The sequence below is a fragment of the Oncorhynchus nerka genome, linkage group LG26, assembly GCF_034236695.1.
Source record: "Oncorhynchus nerka isolate Pitt River linkage group LG26, Oner_Uvic_2.0, whole genome shotgun sequence".
In the NCBI taxonomy this organism is placed as follows: Eukaryota; Metazoa; Chordata; class Actinopteri; order Salmoniformes; family Salmonidae; genus Oncorhynchus; species Oncorhynchus nerka.
This window is the reverse complement of record NC_088421.1, coordinates 7,000,456-7,025,398: the sequence shown is the minus strand read 5'-3', so window position 1 is coordinate 7,025,398 and position 24,943 is coordinate 7,000,456. Positions and strand designations below refer to the sequence as shown.

At 40.4% G+C, this 24,943-nt stretch overlaps 1 protein-coding gene across 1 annotated transcript; it reads right to left on the bottom strand.

The window, feature by feature from the left end:
- Nucleotides 1–14,417: 14,417 nt before the first annotated feature.
- LOC115110143 (interferon epsilon-like) lies at nt 14,418–15,857 on the bottom strand. Its single transcript, XM_029635545.1, has 5 exons — nt 15,653–15,857; nt 15,395–15,466; nt 15,157–15,306; nt 14,944–15,021; nt 14,418–14,787 (listed from the first exon to the last, which is right to left on the bottom strand). Exons 1-5 carry the CDS (start codon nt 15,794–15,796, stop codon nt 14,698–14,700), a joined length of 534 nt encoding a protein of 177 aa, XP_029491405.1. The 5' UTR covers nt 15,797–15,857; the 3' UTR covers nt 14,418–14,697.
- Between the last annotated feature and the right edge of the window lie 9,086 nt (nt 15,858–24,943).

The window sequence follows — 24,943 nt, the reverse complement described above, 5'->3', positions numbered from 1 at the left end:
CACAATAGTCAGTGCAAACTGAATGACTGAGGCTTTCTTTTCACCCTGGTCAAAAAGGAAAACAAGGTTTACAATGATTTAACCAACAGGTTTTGTTGCATGGTTGAGGGAAGCACTAACTAAACAGTCATTGAACTTCTCAAGATTTAATCAAACTATTCAGTACATTAACTAGGTATATTGGGATCTTCTATACCACATACCCCTCTCTGATGGGCATTGAATAAAGACAATGGCTCTCTGAAGCCACATGCAATTAATATCAGTACAGCATTTTTGTTAAAAGCAAAAAAAAATGTAACCCTTTAAAAATGTCTGCACACTTGTGAACCGTTGCATTTTTCAAGTGTGCAACATTATATGCAATATGGTTTAATTGAAAAGCTCCTGTATACTTTAAATATCTTGCCTACTTGTATATACTACTAGATATCAGGGGTACTCAACTTTTACCTTACGAGGTCCGGAGCATGCTGGTTTTCTGTTCTACCTTATAATTAATTACACACACCTGGTGTCACAGGTCTAAATTAGTCCCTGATTAGAGGGGAAGAATGAAAAAAATGCAGTGGAACTGCCTTCGAGGTCCAGATTTGAGTTTGAGGGTACTATGGTATTCACGGTATGTTAATAGTTGCACAGACATGCAGCATGAATGTGGCTTTGGCAACACCACATCCAAGGTAATATAAGGATAGTGTAAAGCCTAATTTACACCTTACTCAATACAATAAGGAACGCAAGTGTGTGCTTCCCAGTATTTTGTAACTCCACGAAAATGCGTAGGATTGCCAATCTTGTGAAGCTAATTGTGTCCTTGTGTCGTGTGCTGGCGTAAGAGTATGAATTATATTTAAAATAAAAGTAACAACTGATGTCGAAGAAAGGCTGCGCCGGCAAAACATTTTGTTAGTGTTAAAAATAAATGTTTTCATGACAGACGAACTGATTCTCTTCTGCCTCTCCAAAGGTATGTCTACTTCAACTTCTTCCCTGAAAGACTCAACAGGTAAGATCAAGTTCTGTTAATCTATTACAGCCTAATGTCGCTACAGTGTGAAATGAAAGTCACAGTATTGTCTGATTCTTACTAACAGGGTGTGGTTTGAGGCTTGAATTTAAGGGGAACGTTTTATATTATGGTTTCATTGTTTCCAACAGAGATATCCCAATTGATGAGGACCAGAAGAGCACCAGGTAAGTTGAGAGAAACTGAGATATTCCCCCAACATATTGTGGTACTTGGTAATTTTAATGGTAGGATGGTACATTAAAAATGTAAGGATTTTTGTAGTTTTGTTCTGTCACAAGATAATCCATAAAATTGAGGTAAACCGTGCTATACTCCAGCAGTTTTGTTGTGATCACAAGAAAATCCTAACAATTCAGGCTGATATGGCTGCCAGGGCGTTCAGAGTTTCATAACATGCGGGGCTCAGTCCTGAAGGGCTCATGGGTTTGTGCGCTGAAGGAGGGAAAAAAAGGGACTTTTCTAAAATAATTTCCTGCAATTCTACATGACTTGGAGATGTAAAAAAAAATCCTTTTCATATCACACAAATGACCAAAATGACAAGCTACTATGACAATTTTATATATTGAGATCAATAAAGCAAACAACCCATATCTGAAATGCAACCAATAGCCAATGAAAATAGTGGATACACAGATTTTAGGCCTATAATATGAGGACATTATAACCCACCAACCTTCCAGTGTCACTTACCAATTCAAACTTTTACCGTCATGATATTTTGAAATATTGCCCAAATACCTTCTAGCTGCTGCCTGCTGTTCATTGACAGCCAGATCACAGCAATCCGCTGTTTTTATATTTGCTGCACTGGCTGAATTGACTGCTACTTAGAAATACTATAACGGTAAATTAATAGATTACATTCACTGATAAAAAGTTGTCTCCAAAATAATCACATAGTTTTCACAGATCCACCGTGGACCAAAAACATCTCGGTGCGAAAAGTCGTCATATGGTCTGTTTTGTCAACAAACTCAGACAAAAGTAAAAATACTTTAAAGTACTTACCTAACTCGTTTTTTGGGGTGTCTGTACTTTACTATTTTACTTTTACTTAATTAAGAAAATAATGTACTTGTTACTCCATGCACTTATCAAGAGAACATCCCTGATCATCCCCACTGCCTTTGATCTGGAGAACTCACTAAACACCTGCTCATCAAACATTTCAACAATTATCAACATTCCCATGATAATTTCAATATCATGGGCATTAAAATGGAGTTCGTTCCCCCATTTGCTGCTATAACAGCCTCCACTCTTCTGGGAAGGTTTTCCACTAGATGCTGCAACAAAGCTGTGGGGACTTGCTTCCATTCAGCCACAAGACCATTAGGGAGGTCGGGCACTGATGCTGGGCGATTGGGCCTGGCTCACAGTCGGCATTCCAATTCATCCCAAGCCCATTTCATGAAGCTCCAGATGAACAGGTCTTGTGCTACCGTTGCTTCGAGGCAGCTTGGAACTCAATAGTGAGTGCTGTAACCGAGGACAGACGCGCTTCAGCTCTTGACAGTCCCATTCTGTGAGCTTGTGTGCCCTACCACTTCGCAGCTGAGCCGTTGTTGCTCCTAGACTTTTCCACTTCACAATAACAGCACTTTCAGTTGACCAGGGCAGCTCTAGCAGGGCAGAACTTTTACCAACTGACTTGTTGGAAAGGTGGCATCCTATGATGGTGCCACGTTGGAAGTGACTGAGCTCTTTAGTAAGGCCATTCTACTGCCAATGTTCGTCTATGGAGATTGCATGGCTTTGTACTGGATTTTATGCACCTGCCAGCAACGGGTGTGGCTGAAATAGCAAAATACACTAATTGGAAGGAGTTTCCAAATCCTTTTTTATGCATAGTGTACTGCAGCAGGTAACTTCCATCAAACCACATCCACTGCGCGCACGCCTGTGGACATATGGGATCAGAGCATGACTCAGTTGTACATGTTCCTAACAGAAAACAGCACCAGTAAGTGTCCCACACGAGTGATGATGGCTGATCTCCAACGCTTGGAAGAGCACTTTTGGACCTACTTTCCAATCCGTTTGACAGTAATCCTGGATGTGACAGCAGGGATGAGGTTACGAACTGTCGACCACGCCCCATGTCTTTGAGAAGCTCCGACGCGCCATGCCTCAAGCACACTCGTCTCATTAGTGGTGGTGAGATAAGAGACATTATGGCCAGACTAGTTTGCAATTGAGTGTCATAGCCCCACATTAAAAGTATGTGATGGCGAGTTGAGTAGACAATCCAAAATAATGCTAGAATGTTTTTCAATTGACTGCCATAGCCCCCCCCCACCCCAAACAATGGCAGTTAATTACATAATTCTTTTCACGTGGGGTCATGGACCTAGAAGGTTTTGGAACCCCCGACACTACATTTACATTTACATTTAAGTCATTTAGCAGACGCTCTTATCCAGAGCGACTTACAAATTGGTGCGTTCACCTTAAGACATCCAGTGGAACAGCCACTTTACAATAGTGCATCTAAATCTTTTAAGGGGGGAGGGGGTGAGAAGGATTACTTTATCCTATCCTAGGTATTCCTGAAAGAGGTGGGGTTTCAGGTGTCTCCGGAAGGTGGTGATTGACTCCGCTGTCCTGGCGTCGTGAGGGAGTTTGTTCCACCATTGGGGGGCCAGAGCAGCGAACAGTTTTGACTGGGCTGCGCGGGAACTGTATTTCCTCAGTGGTAGGGAGGCGAGCAGGCCAGAGGTGGATGAACGCAGTGCCCTTGTTTGGGTGTAGGGCCTGATCAGAGCCTGGAGGTACTGAGGTGCCGTTCCCCTCACAGCTCCGTAGGATTGCACTAATTGCAACTATCCCACTACTATTTGTAATACATTCCCTACTACACTAACCTCAAATTGTCAACACTAGCCTCTAACAATTTAAACGTATTAACTCCTTCCACTAATATAATAATACTTCTGGGCAACTGAAGCAAGTCACACAATTATTTTTCATCCCTTTCTAGTTTTTTGATCTTCATTGTGTTTTTCTTTTCCTACAGCCTGAGTCGACTCGTGTTCAGGAGCAGAGTACGGAGCATGGTCTCTCCTGAAAAGTATGCATCTGCATTTTACCCTACCATCTTTCACCATAGCAGTATGGTGTCATGCTATCACATCCATCCTACAAACATCTTCCAAAAAGCACTTCCAATCAATCAGAATAGTGGTAATTCTATGTCATAGCATTGTACATCAGTGTCATGTTTTATTCACTGCATGAATTGGTGATGGGATGCTGTATGTGTTGAGTTTATAGCACGATGGTTGGGGAAGTAGTTCTATCAATGTATATTTTCTGTAGTAGTACAACTATTACATGTCGGTCTATTTAATACTACCAATATCAGCCCATCTCTTCATGACAATTAAGTAATTATTGACATTTTGTTCTCCCAGGCTATTGTACAAGCAGCCCAGTGTCTTGGTGGGGTAAGTAGCATTTTATTCTTATGTTAAAGACATATAAGCTGAAAAACTATACTGTAAGTGTCTCTCTGACACATCAGTGTGGGGAGGTGTAGCCTAAAACACCACACTGTGTTTCAAGGTCCAGTACTATAGTGAAGTATTGAGATCATAACATTGCTCTGGTCAGTACAACACAGTCAGGCAGGACCCTGTTCTGTTCCTCTAGACGTACTGATGTGGTGTCAGTGACCCCATGGTTGGCACCCATCGTCTGGGAAGGCACCTTTGACCCTGTGCTTGTCGACAATATCTACAAGCCCATGAACCTCACCGTAGCAACCACAGTGTTTGCCATTGGAAAGTGAGTACAACTTTTGCCAAATATTCAAAAGGGAAATTGAACTATCAATACTTTTGCAACACTGCAACTATAAGGACATAAGTCCCTGATGTAATAAAATATCATGATGCCTTGGAACAAGTGAATAATTGTACTACTTCTTGTACTGTATTATCTGCTAGACTGTATACTGGTCAGAAAGTGGTATAATGTATTATGAGAATGATGCAGTTAAGGGGATACCAAGTCAGTTACACAACTGAATGCATTCAAGTGTGTCTCCCGCATTTAACCCAACCCCTCTGAATCGGAGATGCTGCCTTAATGACATCATCGGCGCACAGGGAGAAGTTGTTGTTGGGAGTTAATTGACATGCTCAAGGGCAGAACCACAGATGTTTCCACCTTGGCATGTCTCAGCGACTCGAACCAGTGACCTTTCGGTTACTGGCCCAAAGCTCTTAACCAGTAGGCTACCTGCCGCCCTATCAGTTACAGATGGTTGCTGGTATCATAATCTCAGGTGTGACCTACTGCCGTTGTGTCCTTGAGCAAGGCACTTATTAATCCTTGTGTTATGTATGCCTTTAAATACTGACAGATACGTCAGATTTCTCCAAGATTTTCTGGAGACAGCAGAGAAGCACTTTATGGTCGGCTTCAACATGCGTTACTATGTTTTCACTGATCGTCCCCACGATGTTCCTTCAGTGAACCTGACTCAGGGGAGACATTTGAGTGTGATCCAGGTCCCGGGTTCAAACCGCTGGCAGGAGATATCAGCCCGGAGGATGGAGATCATCCAGACCACCATCGAACGTCAGATCAGAAGGGAAGCCGACTACATCTTCTGTCTGGACGTAGACAGCAAGTTCCACGCTCGCTGGGGGTCCGAGTCTCTTGGAAGGCTGGTTGCTGTGATACACCCAGGCTACTACGAGCAGACGCGTGACCTCTTCCCATACGAACGGCGTCCAGCCTCGACGGCCTACATCCCCATGGATGAGGGAGACTACTACTATGGCGGGGCTATGATCGGAGGGTTCGTGGAGGATGTGTACACACTAACAAAGGTATGTCGGACCCGGTTTGAGGAGGATGCGGGGAATTCTATCGAGGCTGCCTGGCAGGAGGAGAGCCACCTCAACAGGTACCTGCTCGACAACAAGCCAAGCAAGGTGTTGTCTCCAGAGTACCTGTGGCAGGACTTCAAGGCCAAAACCAAAGAGGTAAAAGTCATTCGCTTCTCAGGGGTCATTAAAAACTATGCTGATGTTCGTCCCAATGTATAAAAATAGGTAGTGGCTATTAGACCGGCAGAAGAAAAACTTAATTTAGTCGTAGCGGTAAAATTAATTGAGTTTAGGTTAAGGAACAAGGGTTGTTTAACTTTAGGTATAGTTTGACTGAGGTTAATGTTTGGGTTAGGGAAAGGCATAATAACAATTTTGGGGATGTTTATATTGGTCACCTGTGGGTGTTTCTTGAACAAATGTGCAAGAAACACATTTCCATTACACATCACAACTCCTGAGAGTGGGGTCACGGGCCAGGGTCACCATTGTTAATTTTTTAGTTATAAGAACATGTTTTTTCTTTCTATCTATTTTGCATGTTGATTACTGTGAGGGAACAAAGAAATATGTAAAAAATGTAACAATAGTTACAATAATAGTATTATGTTATTTTCTTGAATTAAATGTTTTCCCACATTCCATTATGTTTGTGTTTTGTCACTACTTCTTATTTAACCAAGGTCCAAAGTGATGTTTTGATTTAGAGCTTTATACTTTAGTGGGATTCATACAAATGATAAATAGTGCTTCTTTCTGGTGGACGGTTAGGGTACATGAAATACTGGGAAATGAAATGTATTCCATAGCCTAACTAAAAACAACAGCTTTAGTGAACTAATCATCTGGCAACCACAGCAAGGTGTCAGCAGAAGGGGAAGGCTAGAGAACACATACTTGGACTAGCTAAGGAGCAACACCGGACTGGAGGAGGAGGTATCTGCAATGTAGGACTGGCACCTCTGGGGGACACATTTATCCACCCAATACGTCCAAATTCATATGGTGAGGACAGTGTATGTATGTATATATATATATTTTTTTAATTTAAGGAGATGAGATGAGCTGAATTAATCACACATGAATAAAAAGTTATTGGAATGATTCATAATAGACGGATGTAGGACATATCCGAACAGGTTCCTTTTTAAAAGTCCAAATGGAGGATGCACTTCATTGTGTAAAAACATCTGCCAACCTCAGGGCAATTGGCTAAATCCTTCATGTCAATGAGTCCACAGAGAAGTGGATGGGGGACAAGGTTCCAGAAAATCCTGACCAATCACATTGTATTGGGTTAAGTGTGCTGCCCGGAAAGCAAACAGAACTGAAACCAGGTGTGTATCTGCCCTATTTGACCAAAAGCAGACAGTTTTGTACTATTTAACCAGGTGAATGAAGAGAGATGACCTAGCCAACAGAGGAGTTCATCATTACATATTGCTTATACATGCAACAGGCATGTAGTAATAATAATGTTGAGTGAGCTAGCCTAGCAGGCAAGCATTTCACTGCACCTTTTATACATGCTGTTCACTGTGTGACAAATACAATTTGTTTTGATTTTATCTCCCAATGTATTCAACTTGTATTTTAACGCACGTAGTTGAGAATGGCATTCAAGTGATTAATACAGCAATTTAGGAATTCTAAGCATCCATATCTTCTCTTGTCTAGCTCTAACTACTGTAGCGTATGTCCGTCCACACACATGAATTTTAAGCTTCCATCCACTCTGTTGTCCTCACAACAGCACCTAGGTGGGAAGATTGCCCCCTGCTGGCCTGTCGACATCACTTCAAGCAGAACAGAACATTTCTTTGATCATGGGGTTGTCTCAATCAGATTACACTCTTACTGAAATGTGACAGGCTAAAATCTTAGAAAATAGCGAGTATTGTAGATTATAATGCAGTTTTTATTTTTGGGCCTAACGCCAATAAAGTAAGGTTTAGTTTATTGTCATGATGTACAACATTGGCAGCTAAACGCTGAATTGCATTGTTCAGTTCATTTAAATAAATAAACACAATTACATAAACAAATTAATAGTGTGAAATCGTGATATATTCATACTATTTTAAAAATCATATGAGAATTCACGACAATTGAGCTAACCATGTTTAAAGGTGGCGTTATGTTCTACGTATATATGACGAAATGCAGTCATACGTTAAAAAAAACAGTTGATTTCGAAAGTGAAAGGGATTTAGGATTTTTATTCACCTATGTCATCATCCCCCGCGACAGAGGCTGTCCCACTTTCATGGCTTGAAGGGTTCCTAATTGTCGAACTATTCGAAAATGTTTTGCATTTTAGCTAACCCTAAACCTTTTCCTAAACTTAACCTAATTATCCTAACTTGCTACGTTATTTTTTATATTTTTTATTTCACCTTTATTTAACCAGGTAGGCTAGTTGAGAACAAGTTGTCATTTACAACTGCGACCTGGCAAAGATAAAGCATAGCAGTGTGACACAAACAACAGAGTTACACATGGAATAAACAAACATACAGTCAATAATACAATAGAAAAAGACTATACAGTTTGTGCAAATGAGGTAGGATAAGGGAGGTAAGGCAATAAATAGGCCATAATGATTAAATAATTACAATAAAGCAATTAAACACTGGAGTGATAGATGTGCAGAAGATGAGGGTGCAAAGGAAGCAAAATAAATCATATAAATAACAGTATGGGGATGAGGTAGTTGGATGGGCTATATCCAAATGCTATTTGCAGTGATCTGTGAGCTGCTCTGATAGCTGGTGCTTAAAGTTAGTGAGGGAGATATGAGTCTTCAGCTTCAGTGATTTTTGCAGTTTGTTCCAGTCATTGGCAGCAGAGAACTGTAAGGAAAGGCGGTCAATTGAGGAATTGGCTTTGGGGGTGACCAGTGAATTTACAGTCTAACCAGACACCTAGGTATTTGTGGTTGTCCACATATTCTAAGTCAGAACCGTTCAGAGTAGTGATGCTGGATGGGCGGGCAGGTGTGGGCAGTGATCGGTTGAAGAGCATGCGTTTAGTTTTACTTGAATTTAAGAGCAGTTGGTGGCCACAGAAGGAGAGTTGTATGGCATTGAAGCTCGTCTGGAGGTTAGTTAACACAGTGTCCAAAGAAGGGCCAAGAGTATACAGAATGGTTGTCGTCTGCATAGAGGTGGATCAGTGAATCACCAGCAGCAAGAGCGACATCATTGATGTATTCAGAGAAGAGAGTCGGCCCAAGAATTGAATCCTATGCCCCCCCCCCATAGAGACTGCCAGAGGTCAAGACAACAGGCCCTCAGATTTGACACACTGAACTCTGTCTGAGAAGTAGTTGGTGATCCAGGCGAGGCAGTCATTTGAGAAACCAAGGCTGATGAGTCTGCCGATAAGGATGTGGTGATTGACAGAGTCGAATGCCTTGGCCAGGTCGAGGAATACAGCTGCACAGGATTGTCTTTTATTGATGGTGGTTATGATATCATTTAGGACCTTGAGCGTGGCTGAGGTACACCCATGACCAACTTGGAAACCAGATTGCATAGCGGAGACGGTATGGTGGGATTCAAAATGTTCAGTGATCTGTTTGTTAACTTGGCTTTCGAAGACCTTTGGGTCTAGAGTGTCTCCCCCTTTGAAGAGGGAGATGACCGTGGAAGATTTCCAATCTTTGGGGATCTCAGACGACATGAAAGAGGTTGAACAGGCTAGTAATAGGGGTTGCAATAATTTCAAAAGATAATTTTAGAAAGAGAGGGTCCAGATTGTCTATCCCAGCTTATTTGTGGGAGTCCAGATTTTGCAGCTCGTTCAGAACATCAGCTATCTGGATTTGGGTAAAGGAGAAATGGGGGAGGCTTCTGTATGTTGATGTGGGGGGTGCAGGGCTGTTGACCGGGGTAGGGGTAGCCAGGTGGAAAGCATGGCCCGCCGTAGAAAAATGCCTATTGATATTCTCAATTATCGAGAATATATATGCGGTGACAGTGTTTCCTAGCCTCAGTGCAGTGGGCAGCTGGGAGGAGGTGCTATTATTCTCCATGGACTTTACAGTGTCCCAGAACTTTTTGGAGTTTATGCTAAAGGCAGCAAATTTATGTTTGAAAAAGCTAGCCTTTGCTTTCCTTAATTGCCTGTTTATATTGGTTCCTAACTTCCCTGAAAAGTTTCATGCCATGGGGGCTATTCAATGCTAATGTAGTACACCGCTTTTGTGCTGGTCAAGGGCAGTCAGGTCTGGAGTTAACCAAGGGCTATATCTGTTCCTGGTTCTACATTTGTTGAATGGGGTATGCTTATTTAAGATGGCGAGGAAAGCACTTTTAAAGAATAACCAGGCATACTCTACTGACGGAATGAGGTCAATATCCTTCCAGGAACCCCTGGCCAGGGCGATTAGAAAGGCATGCTCGCTGAAGTGTTTTACAGTGATGAGAGGTGGTTATTTTACCGCAGACCCATTACGGACGCAGGCAATGAGGCAGTGATTGCTGAGACAGCAGAGGTGTATTTGGAGGGCAGGTGTGTTAGGATGATATCTATGAGGGTGCCCGTGTTCATAGATTTGGGGTTGAATCTGGTAGGTTCATTGATAATTTGTGTGAGGTTGAGGGCATCAAGCTTAGATTGTAGGATGGCCGGGGTGTTAAGCATGTCCCAGTTTAGGTCACCTAACAGCACGAGCTCTGAATTTAGATGGGGGGAAATCAATTCACATATGGTGTCAAGGGCACAGCTGGGGGCAGAAGGTGGTCTATAGCACGCGGCAACAGTGAGAGACTTGTTTCTGGAAAGGTGGATTTTTAAAAGCAGAAGCTCAAATTGTATGGGCACAGACCTGGATAGTAAGACAGAACGCTGCAGGCTATCTCTGCAGTAGATTGCAACTCCGCCCCCTTTGGCAGTTCTATCTTGTCGGAAAATGTTATAGTTAGGGAAGGAAATTTCAGGGTTTTTGGTGGTCTTCCTAAGTCAGGATTCAGACACAGCCATGACATCGGGGTTGGCATAGTGTGCTAAAGCATTGAGTAAAACAAACTTAGGGAGGAGGCTTCTAATGTTAAAATGCATGAAACCAAGGCTTTTACGGTTACAGAAGTCAACGACAGAGTGCCTGGGGAATGGAGCTGGGCACTGCAAGGGCCTGGATAAACCTCTACATCACCAGAGGAGCAGAGGAGGGGTAGAATAAGGGTATGGCTAAAGGCAATAAGAACTGGTCGTCTAGTACTTTCGGAACAGAGAGTAAAAGGAGCAGGTTTCAGGGCACGCTAGAATAGATTCAAGGCATGATGTACAGGCAAAGGTATGGTAGGATGTGAATACTATGCATTGAGTGACGATGAGTGAGATATTATTAATAATATTGTTAATATGTTAATAACATTGTATCTAGCTGTTAACAAGAAATCAGATCCACAAGAAATCATTTGAATTACCTTTTTATATTCCAATGTCAATTTGCTTACCAACAAATAATGAAATGCCATGTAGTACATTAGGATAACTGCAATGGAGCAGCTGTGTGGAGTCCAACTATTATCATCATGGTATTCTTTCTGTAACAGAGTAGCTATGCAAATAGTTAGATAAATAGATAGGCTACTGTATTAAAAATACATTGCTTGAAGAGCCATGTGTACCTGTCATTATATTATTCTCTGTTTTGATGATGTATTGGTTCAAATAAATATTTACATAGCCTATCATCTGAGCAACATTCCTGCACACAGTAGACAACATTTCAACAGCATTTCATCAACAGCTATGCAAGGTGAAGGAATGTAATTTGCAATGCTTCGGTTTCCCTGCTTGAAATGTCCTTACATATTACCTCAGCCATGGCATTTCAACGAGGGAGACTATAAAGGTGGGGCACGTAGTTTTCAGGGATTTATCAACTGACTGGCAACTCTTAACGTGTACTTTGTGGTACATCTTATGTGTATAATTGTTCTTTAACCGGTTGTGTATGCTAAATGCAGTGACCGAAAAGAGCAAATATATTATCTTTCTCGAACTCACCAGACCCTCAATGAGCTTGCCCAGGTAGGGCAATTTCTTTAACCTGTTAAAAATGGACAATATATGCAGAGACATATTAGAAATATGGCTCTGAATATAGGCTGTAGTATTTTATACTGTGAGATCACAAGTTACATTGCATTCGGAAAGTATTCAGACCCCTTGACTTTCTCCACATTTTGTTACATTACAGCCTTATTCTAAAATGGATTTAATTGTTTTTTCCCCCCCTCATCAATCTACACACAATACCCCATAATGACAAAGCAAAAACAGGTTTTTAGAAATGTTTTGAAATGTATAAAAAAATTAACTGATATCACATTTACATAAGTGTTCAGACGCTTTACTCAGCACTTTGTTGAAGCACCTCTGGAAGCAATTACAGCCTCAAGTCTTTTGAGGTTTGACGCGTCAAGCTTGTTCCTCCCATTCTTCTCTGCAGAACCTCTCAAGCTCTTTTAGGTTGGATGGGGATCGTCGCTGCACAGATATCTTCAGGTCTCTCTAGAGATGTTCGATCGGGTTCAAGTCCAGGCTCTGGCTGGGACACTCAAGGACATTCAGAGACATGTCCCGAAGCCACTCCTGCATTGTCTTGGCTGTGTGCTTACGCTTGTTGTCCTGTGGGAAGGTGAGACTTCGCCATAGTTTGAGGCCCTAAGTGCTCTGGAGCAGGTTTTCATCAAGGATCTCTCTGCGCTGTTCATCTATCCCTCGATCCTGACTAGTCTCCTAGTCCCTGCCGCAGAACAACATCCCCACAGCATGATTCTGCCACCACAATGCTTCACCGTAGGGATGGTGCAAGGTTTCCTCCAGACGTGACACTTGGCATTTAGGCCAAAGAGTTCAATCTTGGTTTCATCAGACCAGAGAGTCTTGCTTCTCATGGTCTGAGAGTCTTTACGCGGGCTGTCATGAGCCTTTAACTGAGGAGTGGCTTCCGTCTTGCCACTCTACAATAATGTGCTGATTGGTGGAATGCTACAGAGATGGTTGTCCTCTGGAAGGTTCTCCCATTTCCACAGAGGAACTTTAGATCTCTGTCAGAGTGACCACTGAGTTCTTGGTCACCTCCCTGTCCAAGACCCTTTTCAAATCAAAATCAAATCAAAGTTTATTTGTCACGTGCGCCGAATACAACAGGTGTAAACCTTACAGTGAAATGCTTACTTACAGACTCTAACCAATGGTGCCAAAAAAAAGTGTGTGTGTGTGTGGGGGGGGTAAGTGAAGAAATAAAACAACAGTAGAAAGACATTTGAAAAAAGAGTAGCAAGGATATATACAGACACCTGTTAGTCAGGCTTATTGAGGTAGTATGTACATGTAGGTATCGTTAAAGTGACTGTGCATATATGATGAACAGAGAGTAGCAGAAGCGTAAAAAGAGGGGTTGGCGGGTGGTGGGACACAATCCAGATAGCCCGGTTAGCCAATGTGCGGGAGCACTGGTTGGTCGGGCCAATTGAGGTAGTATGTGTTGTCAGTTTATCCCTTTCAAGGGCCAAGCCCACAGATTCCAAATTTCTGGCTGCGGCAAATGACCTACGCAAATGATCTACGCGAACCACTTTTATTGTACACAAGAATGGTAGTTTGGGCCAATGGGGAGCCACAATGACCAATGACCAGTCCTCCGGAAGCACTATCTTCAGTGTGGGCTGAATCACGACCATAGGGGAGAAACGCTTAAAGGAGGGTCCGATGACACTGGTGCTCGCTCTTACAGTACACAGCTATGCAGAATTTTCACATTCTGCTGCCTTAAATGTTTTTAAACGTGACTCCAAAATGACACACATTAAATACCTGATTTACTATTCATATCTATTTGGCACAAAATAATCTGAAACACAACCAAAACAAATAGCAAATGCATCCAACAACGTTGTAGAGTCACAAGCTTGATGTAGTCATTACGTGCTATGAATATGGGACCAAATCATTTGTACTACTGTAATACCCATATGTGAATGTATCCTAATACTTTTCTTTCCCTAAAATGGGGGAGGCTATGTATGAAAGTGCCGTAATTTCTAAACAATTTAACGGATATGGATGGTAATTGTGGTTTGTGGACCACAACTGCCTATTTAAAGATACAGATCCACATTGTATGGGTTCTAACAATTACACACTCAACATTACATTATTTCGTTTTAGAAATAGGTTTGGGTGGTCTGAAATATTTTGGAAGACCCCCTCCTATATGCTCCCGGTTTTCAGATAAGACACTTGTAGCCTATGCAGTGCACATTCAGTATAGACCTTGACAACACTGCTTAAATGGGAGTCTGTATTGCGGGTGGTTTTGAATCTGGGCCTAAACTGTAGGTATGCGTGCGTAAAATAGGTCTATCACATAGATCATCTGTCAAAGTATTATGAATAACTATACGAATCAACAATGTTTTACAGTGGTATGATGATGTCTTAAAGTGCGTGAAAGTATGGCTGGAATTCAGCAATTCAGAGTATTGTAAAGGATATTATTGTTTTTCATTGAATATGATGTGTAATTGTCAGGAGGAATATTTTTATTTTGACATCTTTTTATATTATTTAGGATGACATTTCAACGAAAAAGTTGCATCACACCACCCAATTTTACAAAAATGCTAGCACAATTTATCCCAATATAAAGCGTGTTTGTCTTTTTATTTAAATATTATAGTGTACATGGCAATTCTTTGCAAAAACGGATAAATAACATAAATATATAAAGGTTACCGTGGCACACTTAATATATTAAACAAAATTACATTTTAATGCAGATTTGAACTAAAAGTAATGCTACTCTCACACGTATTTCTTGGCATTTTTGATTGCTTTTAAAATGATGCTCCCCATTTCAGCTCTCACGACCTCCCATGAGCACGCGCTGAAACGCTGAAAGAAAGAAAAATATTTTTTTTATATATATTTATTTTAGGTGAAAATAATATATAATACACCATAGGTATAGGCTAGGCCCACTCCACCCCGCTCAATAGTTTAGACTTGAAACACAGCTGACAAAAAAATGCAACCTATGATATGTTTTACCTCATGTAAAAGAAAGTCTTCCAGCTCTTTGAAGTAGTTCTTAATTGGAAGGTTTAGATGCACACTCATGTCTCTCACCTGAAATAGTAAACAACAAACAACATTAGTATAAATATCCACGCGATTACATAAAAAATAATAATAATAACAATAATAATAACAATAGTGTAAAAAGCTACAGTAAACAAAAAATAAACATAACCAAGAACGTACACATTCCGAATAGGTCATATTTTGTCGAGCAAGAAGGTCTTGAAGGTCCCTGAGTTTGACGGAATTCCATTTCACAAGAGTTAGGTTTTGTTGGAAGAGCTGGCTGGCTAGTTGAAACGCAAGTCTCAGTGTCCAAGCCTTTTCCCCCTCCTGTAATCAGAATAACACCCCGTGTAAGCATGCAACTGAACTTGACTAACACAAACACTGTAGCCACTCATGATCTCCTGAGCATCACCTCTATTGGAAGCGTTGGACGTTGGACCCTTAACCTTTCAGCTTCTGGGATACAGCCTCTTGGTAACCTCTCCTATACCACACACAAAATACACCATATCTCAATAAAACAACTGAATATATGAATGAATCAAGCTCCAATAATCTATTTTTTAAACTAGAATAAAGTGTGATCTCACAGTATATATGCTACAGCCTGTGTTCAGAGCCATATTTCTAAATATGGTCCATTTGTAACAGGTTAAAGAAATGAACCTACCTCGGCAAGATCATTGAGGGTCTGGCGAGTTTGAGAAAGATAATATATTTGCACTTTTCGGTCACTGCATTTAGCATACACAACCGGGTAAAAAACAATTATACACAGAAGATGTACCACAAAGGACACGTTAAGAGTTGCCATGTGTCCAGTCAGTTGATAAATCCCTGAACACTACTTCTAAACGTTGGGCTTACGTGCCCTAACTTTATAGTGTCATTGAAATATCATAGATGAGGTAATATGCAATTTCCTAAGGCTATATACAAAGGGGAATTTCAAACAGGGAAAATGAAAGAGCATTGAAAATTCCATCTCCTCACCTTTGCAAGGCTGTTGACGAAATGTTTCGTTCTTGTCTTCTGTATGCAGGTGTACGCAAGAATGTTGCTCAAAGCATGGGCTATGCAAATACTTATTTGTACCAATACATCATCAAAACAGAGAATAATATAATGACAGGTACACAGTGATCTTCACGCAATGCATTTTAAATACAGTAGCCTATGCATTATACTGTAGGCATGATAGCCTACTGTATAATCATTTAAATGCATACTTTTTATATCCCCTCTCCCAAGGGATGGAACGTGTAACTAATTGTATAGCTACTATTTTACAGAAAGAAGAACATGATTATAATAGTTGGACTCCACACAGCTGCTCCCACTGCAGTTATCTTAATGTACTACATGTAGCCTACATGCCATTTCATTATTTTAGTTGTAAAACAAATTGACATTGGAATATAAAAAGGTAGTTTAAAAGATTTATTGTGGACAGTATTTATTTACAGCTAGATACTAAGCAATTAGTAACGAAGCAGGTTGGGAGAAGTAGGTTAAGTTTAGGAAAAGGGTTCAGGGTTGCCAAAAATGCTAATAAATAAATAACAACCTTTGTCGCGGGGGATGATGCCATCGGTGAATTCAAACCATAAGTCGCTTTCACTTTCGAAAACAGCCGTTTTTACATACCCCTGCATTGCGTCATCTATCCCAGTAAGTAGAACCTTTTAAGATGGTTCGCTCAATTGTCATGAATTCTATTTGTAGCCATCTTCTCATATGGTTTTGAACAAAACCTTTATATATTTTTATGAATATATCACATGATTTCACATGATTGATTTGTTTAGGTAATTATTTGGTTATTCATTTGCAATTCAGCGCTTAGCTGCCAAGCATGTACACCATGACAATAAACTAAACCTTACTATGAATACGAGTCATACCTACTGGATATTTATTGGCTATAGGCCCCAAAATTGAAAACGGTCTAAAACTGCCTTATAATCTACCATACTCACTATCTCCTAAGAAATTCGCCTGTCATATTTAAGTAAGAGTGTAATCTGATTGAGACAACCCCATATAAAACACGGTTGACATTTTCGGATCTGATTGAAGTGATGTTAACATTTACATTTACATTTAAGTCATTTAGCAGACGCTCTTATCCAGAGCGACTTACAAATTGGTGCTTTCACCTTATGACATCCAGTGGAACAGCCACTTTACAATAAACAGGTCAGCAGGGGACATTCTTCCCCCTTAGGCGCTGTTACGAGGACAACATTTGTAGAGAGGATGGATGCTTAAAATTCATGTTTGGGGACATATACGGTAGCAGTTAGTGCTAGACAAGAGAATATATGGACGCTTAGAATTCTTAAATTGCTGTATTAATCACTTGAATGCCATTCTCAACTGTGTGCTTTAAAATCTAAGTTGAATACATTGGGAGATTAAATCAAAGCAAATTAAATTGAATTTGTCATATGCACAGTTTACAGGATGTATAAAAGGTACAGTGAAATTCTTGCTTGCTAGGCTAGCTCACTCAATATTATTATTACATGCTTATTGCCTGTATAAGCAACACGTAATGATGAACTCCTCTATTGTCTACGTCATCTCTGCTCATTCACTTGGTTAAAAGTACAATATAGTCTTATTTTGGTCAAATATGGCAGTTACACACCTGGTTTCAGTTCTGTTTGCTTTCAGAGCAGTAACCTAATACAATGTGATTGATCAGGCTATTCTGAAACCCCTTCCCCCATCCACTTTTCTATGGACTCACTGCAATGAAGAGTTTACCCTTTCGCCATAACATTGGCAGGATGTTTTTACACAATGAAGTGCATCCTCCATATTGCCTTTTAAAAATGAAACTGACTCATGTCGCAATGTCCTACATCTATCGAATATGAATCATTCAAACTTATTATTCATGACTGTGATTAATAAAGCTAATAATTTATTCTACAACATGTTTTAACATTTTTATATATATATATATATATATCATCACCATATGGATATATATATGGTGCTTTCAAGACAACTGTGAACTCGAGAGGAAAAAAAATGGTTGAATCATGATGACATCAGTGATCTTTAGGTCGTAGCTCTAGAAAGAGTCCCGAGTTCCGAATGTACTATTCCGAGTTGGATGAAAGTTCAAAATGTATTTTCCCAGTCGTAGCCGAGTTCCCAGTTGTCTTGAACTCACTAATGTCAGAGTTAACAGATGTTTTGAGTGCAGCACAAATCATGCTTTATTTACAGCATGGCCAATGTTGAATGTTTATCATTTTCAACTAGGAAAAGAGACCCTTAATTTTAGACTTGGGATCACACAGCCACTCCACTGAATAACAGGCTAATGATTGCTTTGCAATGCTTGCAGTTAGCCACTGATTCATTCCAAACTACTCATTGTTGAATTTGCGATTTCCAACTTGCTGTGTAATGTTTATGTCCATTGGCCGATGTTTTATCTATAATTTCACTCCATTATTTATCTTCATATGACAAGGATTGAAAACGATTTACCAGTAGATTGTTGACTTGATTCATGCTGATGACTGCTAGCTAAGATTTTGAATGTATGATGTTGACATCATCAGTCCCATCAAAGCTAATGTAGATATAATGTGATTTGATATCATTTTGTCCGTGGCCAATGATATTGAGCCTTATTGGATGGGCAGTTTAATGCAACTATCTAACCACTGGGCTACCTGCCGCCAAATATACACTACCGTTCGGGGGTTTGGGGTCACTTAGAAATGTGTGGGGCTTGGATTTGCAAGCTCTACCACAACACTCTGTAATTTTGGCTGGCATGCCCCACCATCACAGAAAACACGGAGCTAGGCTGAAACACCTGCATTTTGGAGCTGCCTTACTCAAGAAAACAAAAATGAGACCATGTTTGTATGCGGCTTTATTAACTCATTGATATATACGTATTTTGTTTGTTTTTTTACATTGTTTTCAATCTGATATGGGACACATATTAATGTCAAAATAACATGCAAAACAGGAAAGCCTAAATTCTGATAAAAATAGGGGCTCATCACAGGTGGGGCTCTGCCCTGAAAGATGGCTCGCCACTGGTACCATATATAAAAGTTATATCTCCATGTGAGAAGATGGCTACAAAACAGAATTCACAACAATTGAGCTAACCATCTAAATAGATGACGTGTTGCGTTCTACCTATGGGGATAGGTGACGAAATACAGTGGTATGTAAAATAGTTTTTTTTTCGAAAGTGAAAGCGTTTTATGGTTTTGTATTCACTGATGTCATCGTCCCCGGGACAGAGGCCGTCCCAGGTTCATGCCTAGAAGGGTTCCTAATTGTGATATTATTATATATATTTTGGGGCATTTTAGCTAACCCTAACCCTTTTCCTGGACTTAACCTAATTTTCCGAACCTACACTCGCAATAGCATCTGCTAACCATGTGTATGTGACCAATACTTTTTCATATTTTTTTATTGAATAACAAAATCAGGTCCACAAGAAATTGTTTGCATTACCTTTTTATATTCCAATGTCAATGTGTTTTACAACAAAATAATTAAATGCCATGTAGGCCACATGTCGTAAATTTCAATAACTGTCGTGGAGCAGCTGTGTCGAGTCCAACTGTAAGAGTAGCCATACAATTAGTAACTCGTTCCATCCCTTGGGAATGGGGATGTAAACAGTATGCATTTAAATGCTTATACTGTAGGCTATCGTGCCTACTTAATAAAGGTACAATTTAAATAAAAACACATAGGCTACTGTATTTAAAATACATTGCGTGAAGAGCATTGTGTACCTGCCATTAAATTATATTATGTTATTCTCTGTTTTGATAATAAGTATTTGCATAGCCTATCATTTGAGCAACATTCTTGGCCACGCCTGCATACAGAAGACAAGAACGCAAATGTCGTCAATAGCTTTGCAAGGTGAAGAGATGGTATTTTCAAAGCTCTTTCAGTTTCCCCGCTTGAAATGCCATTTTTTCATAGCCTTCGGGAATTACATATTACATAATCCATGGCATTTCAATGAGGGAGACTATACAGGTGGGGCACGTAGCCCAACCTTTAGAAGTAGTATTCAGGGATTTATCAACTGACTGGACCCATGGGAACTCTTAACGTGTCCTTTATGTACATGTGTGTAATTGTTCTTTACCCGGGTGTGTATAATCAATGCAGTGACCAAAACGAGCAAATGTATTATCTTTCTCAAACTTGCCAAAACCTCAATGATCGTGCCAGGGTTGGTCAATTTATTTAACCTGTAACAAATTGACAATATAGGCAGAGACATATTTAGAAATATGACTCTGAACACAGGCTGCAGCATATATACTGTGAGATCACAAGTTATTTATTCTAGTTTAAAAAATACATTGTTGGAGCTTGATGCATTCATATATTCAGTTATTTTATAGAGATGTGGGTTATTTTGTGTGTGGTATAGGAGAGGAGACCAAGAGGCTGTTTCCAAGAGGCGGAAATGATAATGGTCCAATGTCCAATGCTTTCAAAAGTCGTGATCCTCAGGAAATCATGAGTGTGTCTACAATTTTAGTGTTAGTCGAGTTCAATTGCTTGGTTACACAGGGTGTTATTGTGATTACAAGAGGGGGGAAAGTTTTGGATACTGAGTCTTGCGTTTCAACTAGCTGGCAAGCTCTTACAAAAAAACTGACACTTATGAAATGGAATTTTATCAAACTCAGGGACCTCCAATACCTTATTGCTCGACAAAATTCGGGAATATGTAAGTTCTTGGTTGTTTAATTTGTTAACTGTAACTTGTTACACAATTATTATTATTATTAGTATTATTATTTTTCACGTAATCACATATTTAAGTTAATGTTATTTGTTTACTATTTCAGGTCAGAGACATGCGTCTGCGTCGAAACCTTCCAATTGGTGATATGGTTAAGAACTACTTCAAACAGCTGGACGACTTTCTTTCACATGAGGTAAAAAGCATCTCATAGTTTGTATTTTCTTTTTGTCAACTGTGTTTCAAATATTAACTATTGAGAGGGGTTGAGTAGGCCTAGCCTATACCCATGGTGTATTATATATTACATTCACATAAAACATATTTGTTTCATGTTTTGGGGAGCATCCTTAGGTTATTTTACAATAAATCAAAGATGACAATAAAACATGTGTGAGAGTAGCGTTACTTTTCGTTCTATTCTGGAACCCCATTTTTGTTGTTCTTGAATATATGATTTCTGCCTGTAAGCTGTATATGTTTATGTTATTTCTCCGTGTTGCAAATCATTTCCATGTAGGCTATAATATTGCAATAAAGAGACAACCACGACATTGATTGGTTAAAATTGTGCTAGTGTGATGCAACTTTGAAATTAAACTACTTTTCATTGAAATGTTATCCTAAATGTGATGTTATTCCTCCTGATATTTGCATATCAACATAATATTCAATGACAAATAATAAACTTCCCGAATTCCTATTCCGGACATATTTTCCTGCACTTTAAGACATCATCATGTCAATGTAAAACATTGTTGATTGGTATAGTTATTAATAATATCAAGTAAACATGTACTGGATATAATGCAACATAATTGAAATGTCAATTTCTGAATGTTAGTTAAATGGAGCATAGCAATCGTTCTTAAAACCATGCTGTTACTGTTCAGTCCCTCTTGGAAAGATAATAGATGAAGAGGTCCCATCAACTCACATACAATATCTGGATAAATAAATACAATATTTCTTTATAATTCCAATGAAAACAAACTAATATTGAATACTTTGACAGATGATCTATGTAATAGACCTATATTTTACGCACGTATAGCTACAGTTTAGGCCCAGATTCAAAATGCACCCGCAATATAGACTCCAATTTATGCAGTGTTGTCACTGCCTGTGCACTGCATAGGCTACAAGTGTATTTTTCTGAAAACCGGGAGCATATAGGAAGGTATACCAAAATATTTCAGACCACCCAAATCCGTTTCTAAAACGAAAAAATGTCATGTTGAGTGTGTAGTTGATAGAACCCATACAAGGTTGAACTTTATATTTAAACAGGTAGTTGAGTTCCACAAACCACAATTACCCTTTAAGCAAGCGGTTCCAACGCAGTTGGACAGCATAGTTTCTGTGTGCAAAGACAAGATAAAAAGCTATTGTTTTCGAAGTGAAAGTACAAACTCAAACAGTTTTGTTCTATATAGTGATATAGGAGAACGCAATGTTTGCAAATAAATGCATATTTACTTAGGCTATCGTCTGACTAAAATTGATTCACATGTAAATGTTTTTAATCTAAAACATGTTCCTGGTTGATAAGCCAATATTCATAGTAAAATATCAAATAAGTCAGTATTGAACAATTCTGCGAGAGATGCACCTGTCCTTTCCGTGCACTGTATCCAGAACGAAAAATATACTCCGTTATGAAAGCGCCTGTCTACGGGGACTTCCACCTTTTACTTATTGAACACCACGAAGAATATTTTTATAAATGACCGATACAGATTTAAGCAAGGCAAATAGTTCGGCAAGGGATCGATCAGGAAGAACACTATATCTTTATCCTTTGGGGGAAATCTTTTTTTTTTGTCGGAGTTATAAAAAGTGGTCTATCTTTCGAAGTGTACCTAACTTTGCACCCCTGTTGATTTCAAACAGATAGAATAATTTAATCAGCCTTTCAGCCTATAGCTCAGTGCTTTCTGTGGTGGTGGGGCAGCCAGCAGAAATTATGGAGCGTAGGGGTTGGTAATTTTTTCTAGTTGCGCCATGATGAGGTAATATTCTCTAGTTCGTGATTGGCTCAGTGTTCTGTCACTCTTGGGGACACTACATCACTGCAATATCTAAAGGTAGAGCCTGAAAATTCAAGCCCCTTGGGTGCTGCCATAGAGTTACATTAGAAGTGCCCACCCAAGAAGGCTGAGGGTAATTGACAACAGTTAAAATGACGTAAAATCACAATATATATAGTATTTTTTTTAATGTAACCTTTACTTAACTAGGCAAGTCAGAACTGAGAACAAATTCTTATTTACAATGACGGCCTACACCAGCTAAAGCCGGACGACACTGGGCCAATTGTGTGCCAATAAGTTTTGAATGGTCATCCAACTCGGAATGAGCTCTTTAATCACCACTTAATTAAGTCAGGATTCCTATTTGACTCAGCCAAGCCTCATTTCCCGTACAACATTTCCTTATCTCCCACCCCTTCTTATGCGACTAGCCCCGATGCTCCTCCCTCTTTTCCCCCAGGCCCGCTACAAAGTTTCTCCCCGTAGGCAGTCACTGAGTCTGAGGTGCTAAAGGAGATCCTTAAACTGAACCCCCCAAAAAACATCTGGGTTGGATGGTTTAGATCCTTTCTTCTTTAATTAAGGTTGCAGCACCTATCATCGCCAAGCACATCGCTAACCTTTTAACCTGTCTCTCCTCTCTGGGGAGGTTCCCATTTCTTGGAAGGCAGCCACGGTGAGTCTTTTATTTAAAGCCCCATATAATACCCACCACTGCGACCTGTACGCTCTCATTGGCTGGCCCTCGCTTCATAATCGTCGCCAAACCCACTGGCTCCAGGTCATCTACAAGACCATGCTAGGTAAAGTCCCCCCTTATCTCAGCTCACTGGTCACCATAGCAGCACCCACCTGTAGCACGCGCTCCAGAAGGTATGTCTCTCTGGTCACCCCGAAAACTAATTCTTCCTTTGGCCGCTTATCCTTCCAGTTCTCTGCTGCCAATGACTGGAATGAACTACAAACATCTATGAAACTGGAAACACTTATCTCCCTCACTAACTTTAAGCACCAGCTGTCAGAGCAGCTCACAGATTACTGCACCTATACATAGCCTTTCTATAATTTAGGCCAAACAACTACCTCTTTCCCTACTGTATTTATTTATTTTGCTCCTTTGCACCCCATTATTTCTCTCTCTACTTTGCACATTCTTCCATTGCAAATCAACCATTCCAGTGTTTTACTTGCTATATTGTATTTACTTCGCCACCATGGTGTCAAGTTCTGACCTTAGTTCTTTCATTATGTCTTTGTTTTGGTATGGTTAGGGCGTGAGTTGGGTGGGTTGTCTATGTTCCTTTTTCTATAATTTGGGATTTCTATGTTGGCCTGGTATGGTTCTCAATCAGAGGCAGCTGTTTATCGTTGTCCCTGCTTGAGAACCATATTTAGGTAGCCTGTGTAACGGCGTTCGTTTGTTGAAGGAAGAGAGTCGGACCGAAATGCAGCGTGGTGGTTACTCATGATCTTTAATGAATGAAAACGGAATGATACATGAAATAACTTATAACTATGAAAACAACAAACGGAACGTGAAACCTAATACAGCCTATCTGGTGAATACACAAAGACAGGAACAATCACCCACGAAATACAAAGTGAACTCAGGCTACCTAAATACGGTTCCCAATCCGAGACAACGAGAATCACCTGACTCCAATTGAGAACCGCCTCAGGCAGCCAAGCCTAACTAGACACACCCCTAATCATACACAATCCCAATGCTAAACAAACCCCAATACGAACCCAACACATAAACCCATGTCACACCCTGGCCTGACCAAAATATATAACGAAAACACAAAACATATTGACCAAGGTGTGACAGAACCCCCCCCCCCTAAGGTGCGGACTCCCGGACGCACCTCAAAACCATAGGGAGGGTCCGGGTGGGCGTCTGTCCATGGTGGCGGCTCTGGCTCGGGACGTGGACCCCACTCCATTAATGTAATAGTTCCTCCCCTTCGCGTCCTGGGGTAATCCACCCTCGCCGCCGACCATGGCCTAATAGTCCTCACCCAGATCCCCACTGGACTGAGGGGCAGCTCGTGACTGAGGGGCAGCTCGGGACAGAGGGGCAGCTCGGGACAGAGGGGCAGCTCGGGACAGAGGGGCAGCTCGGGACAGAGGGGCAGCTCGGGACAGAGGGGCAGCTCGG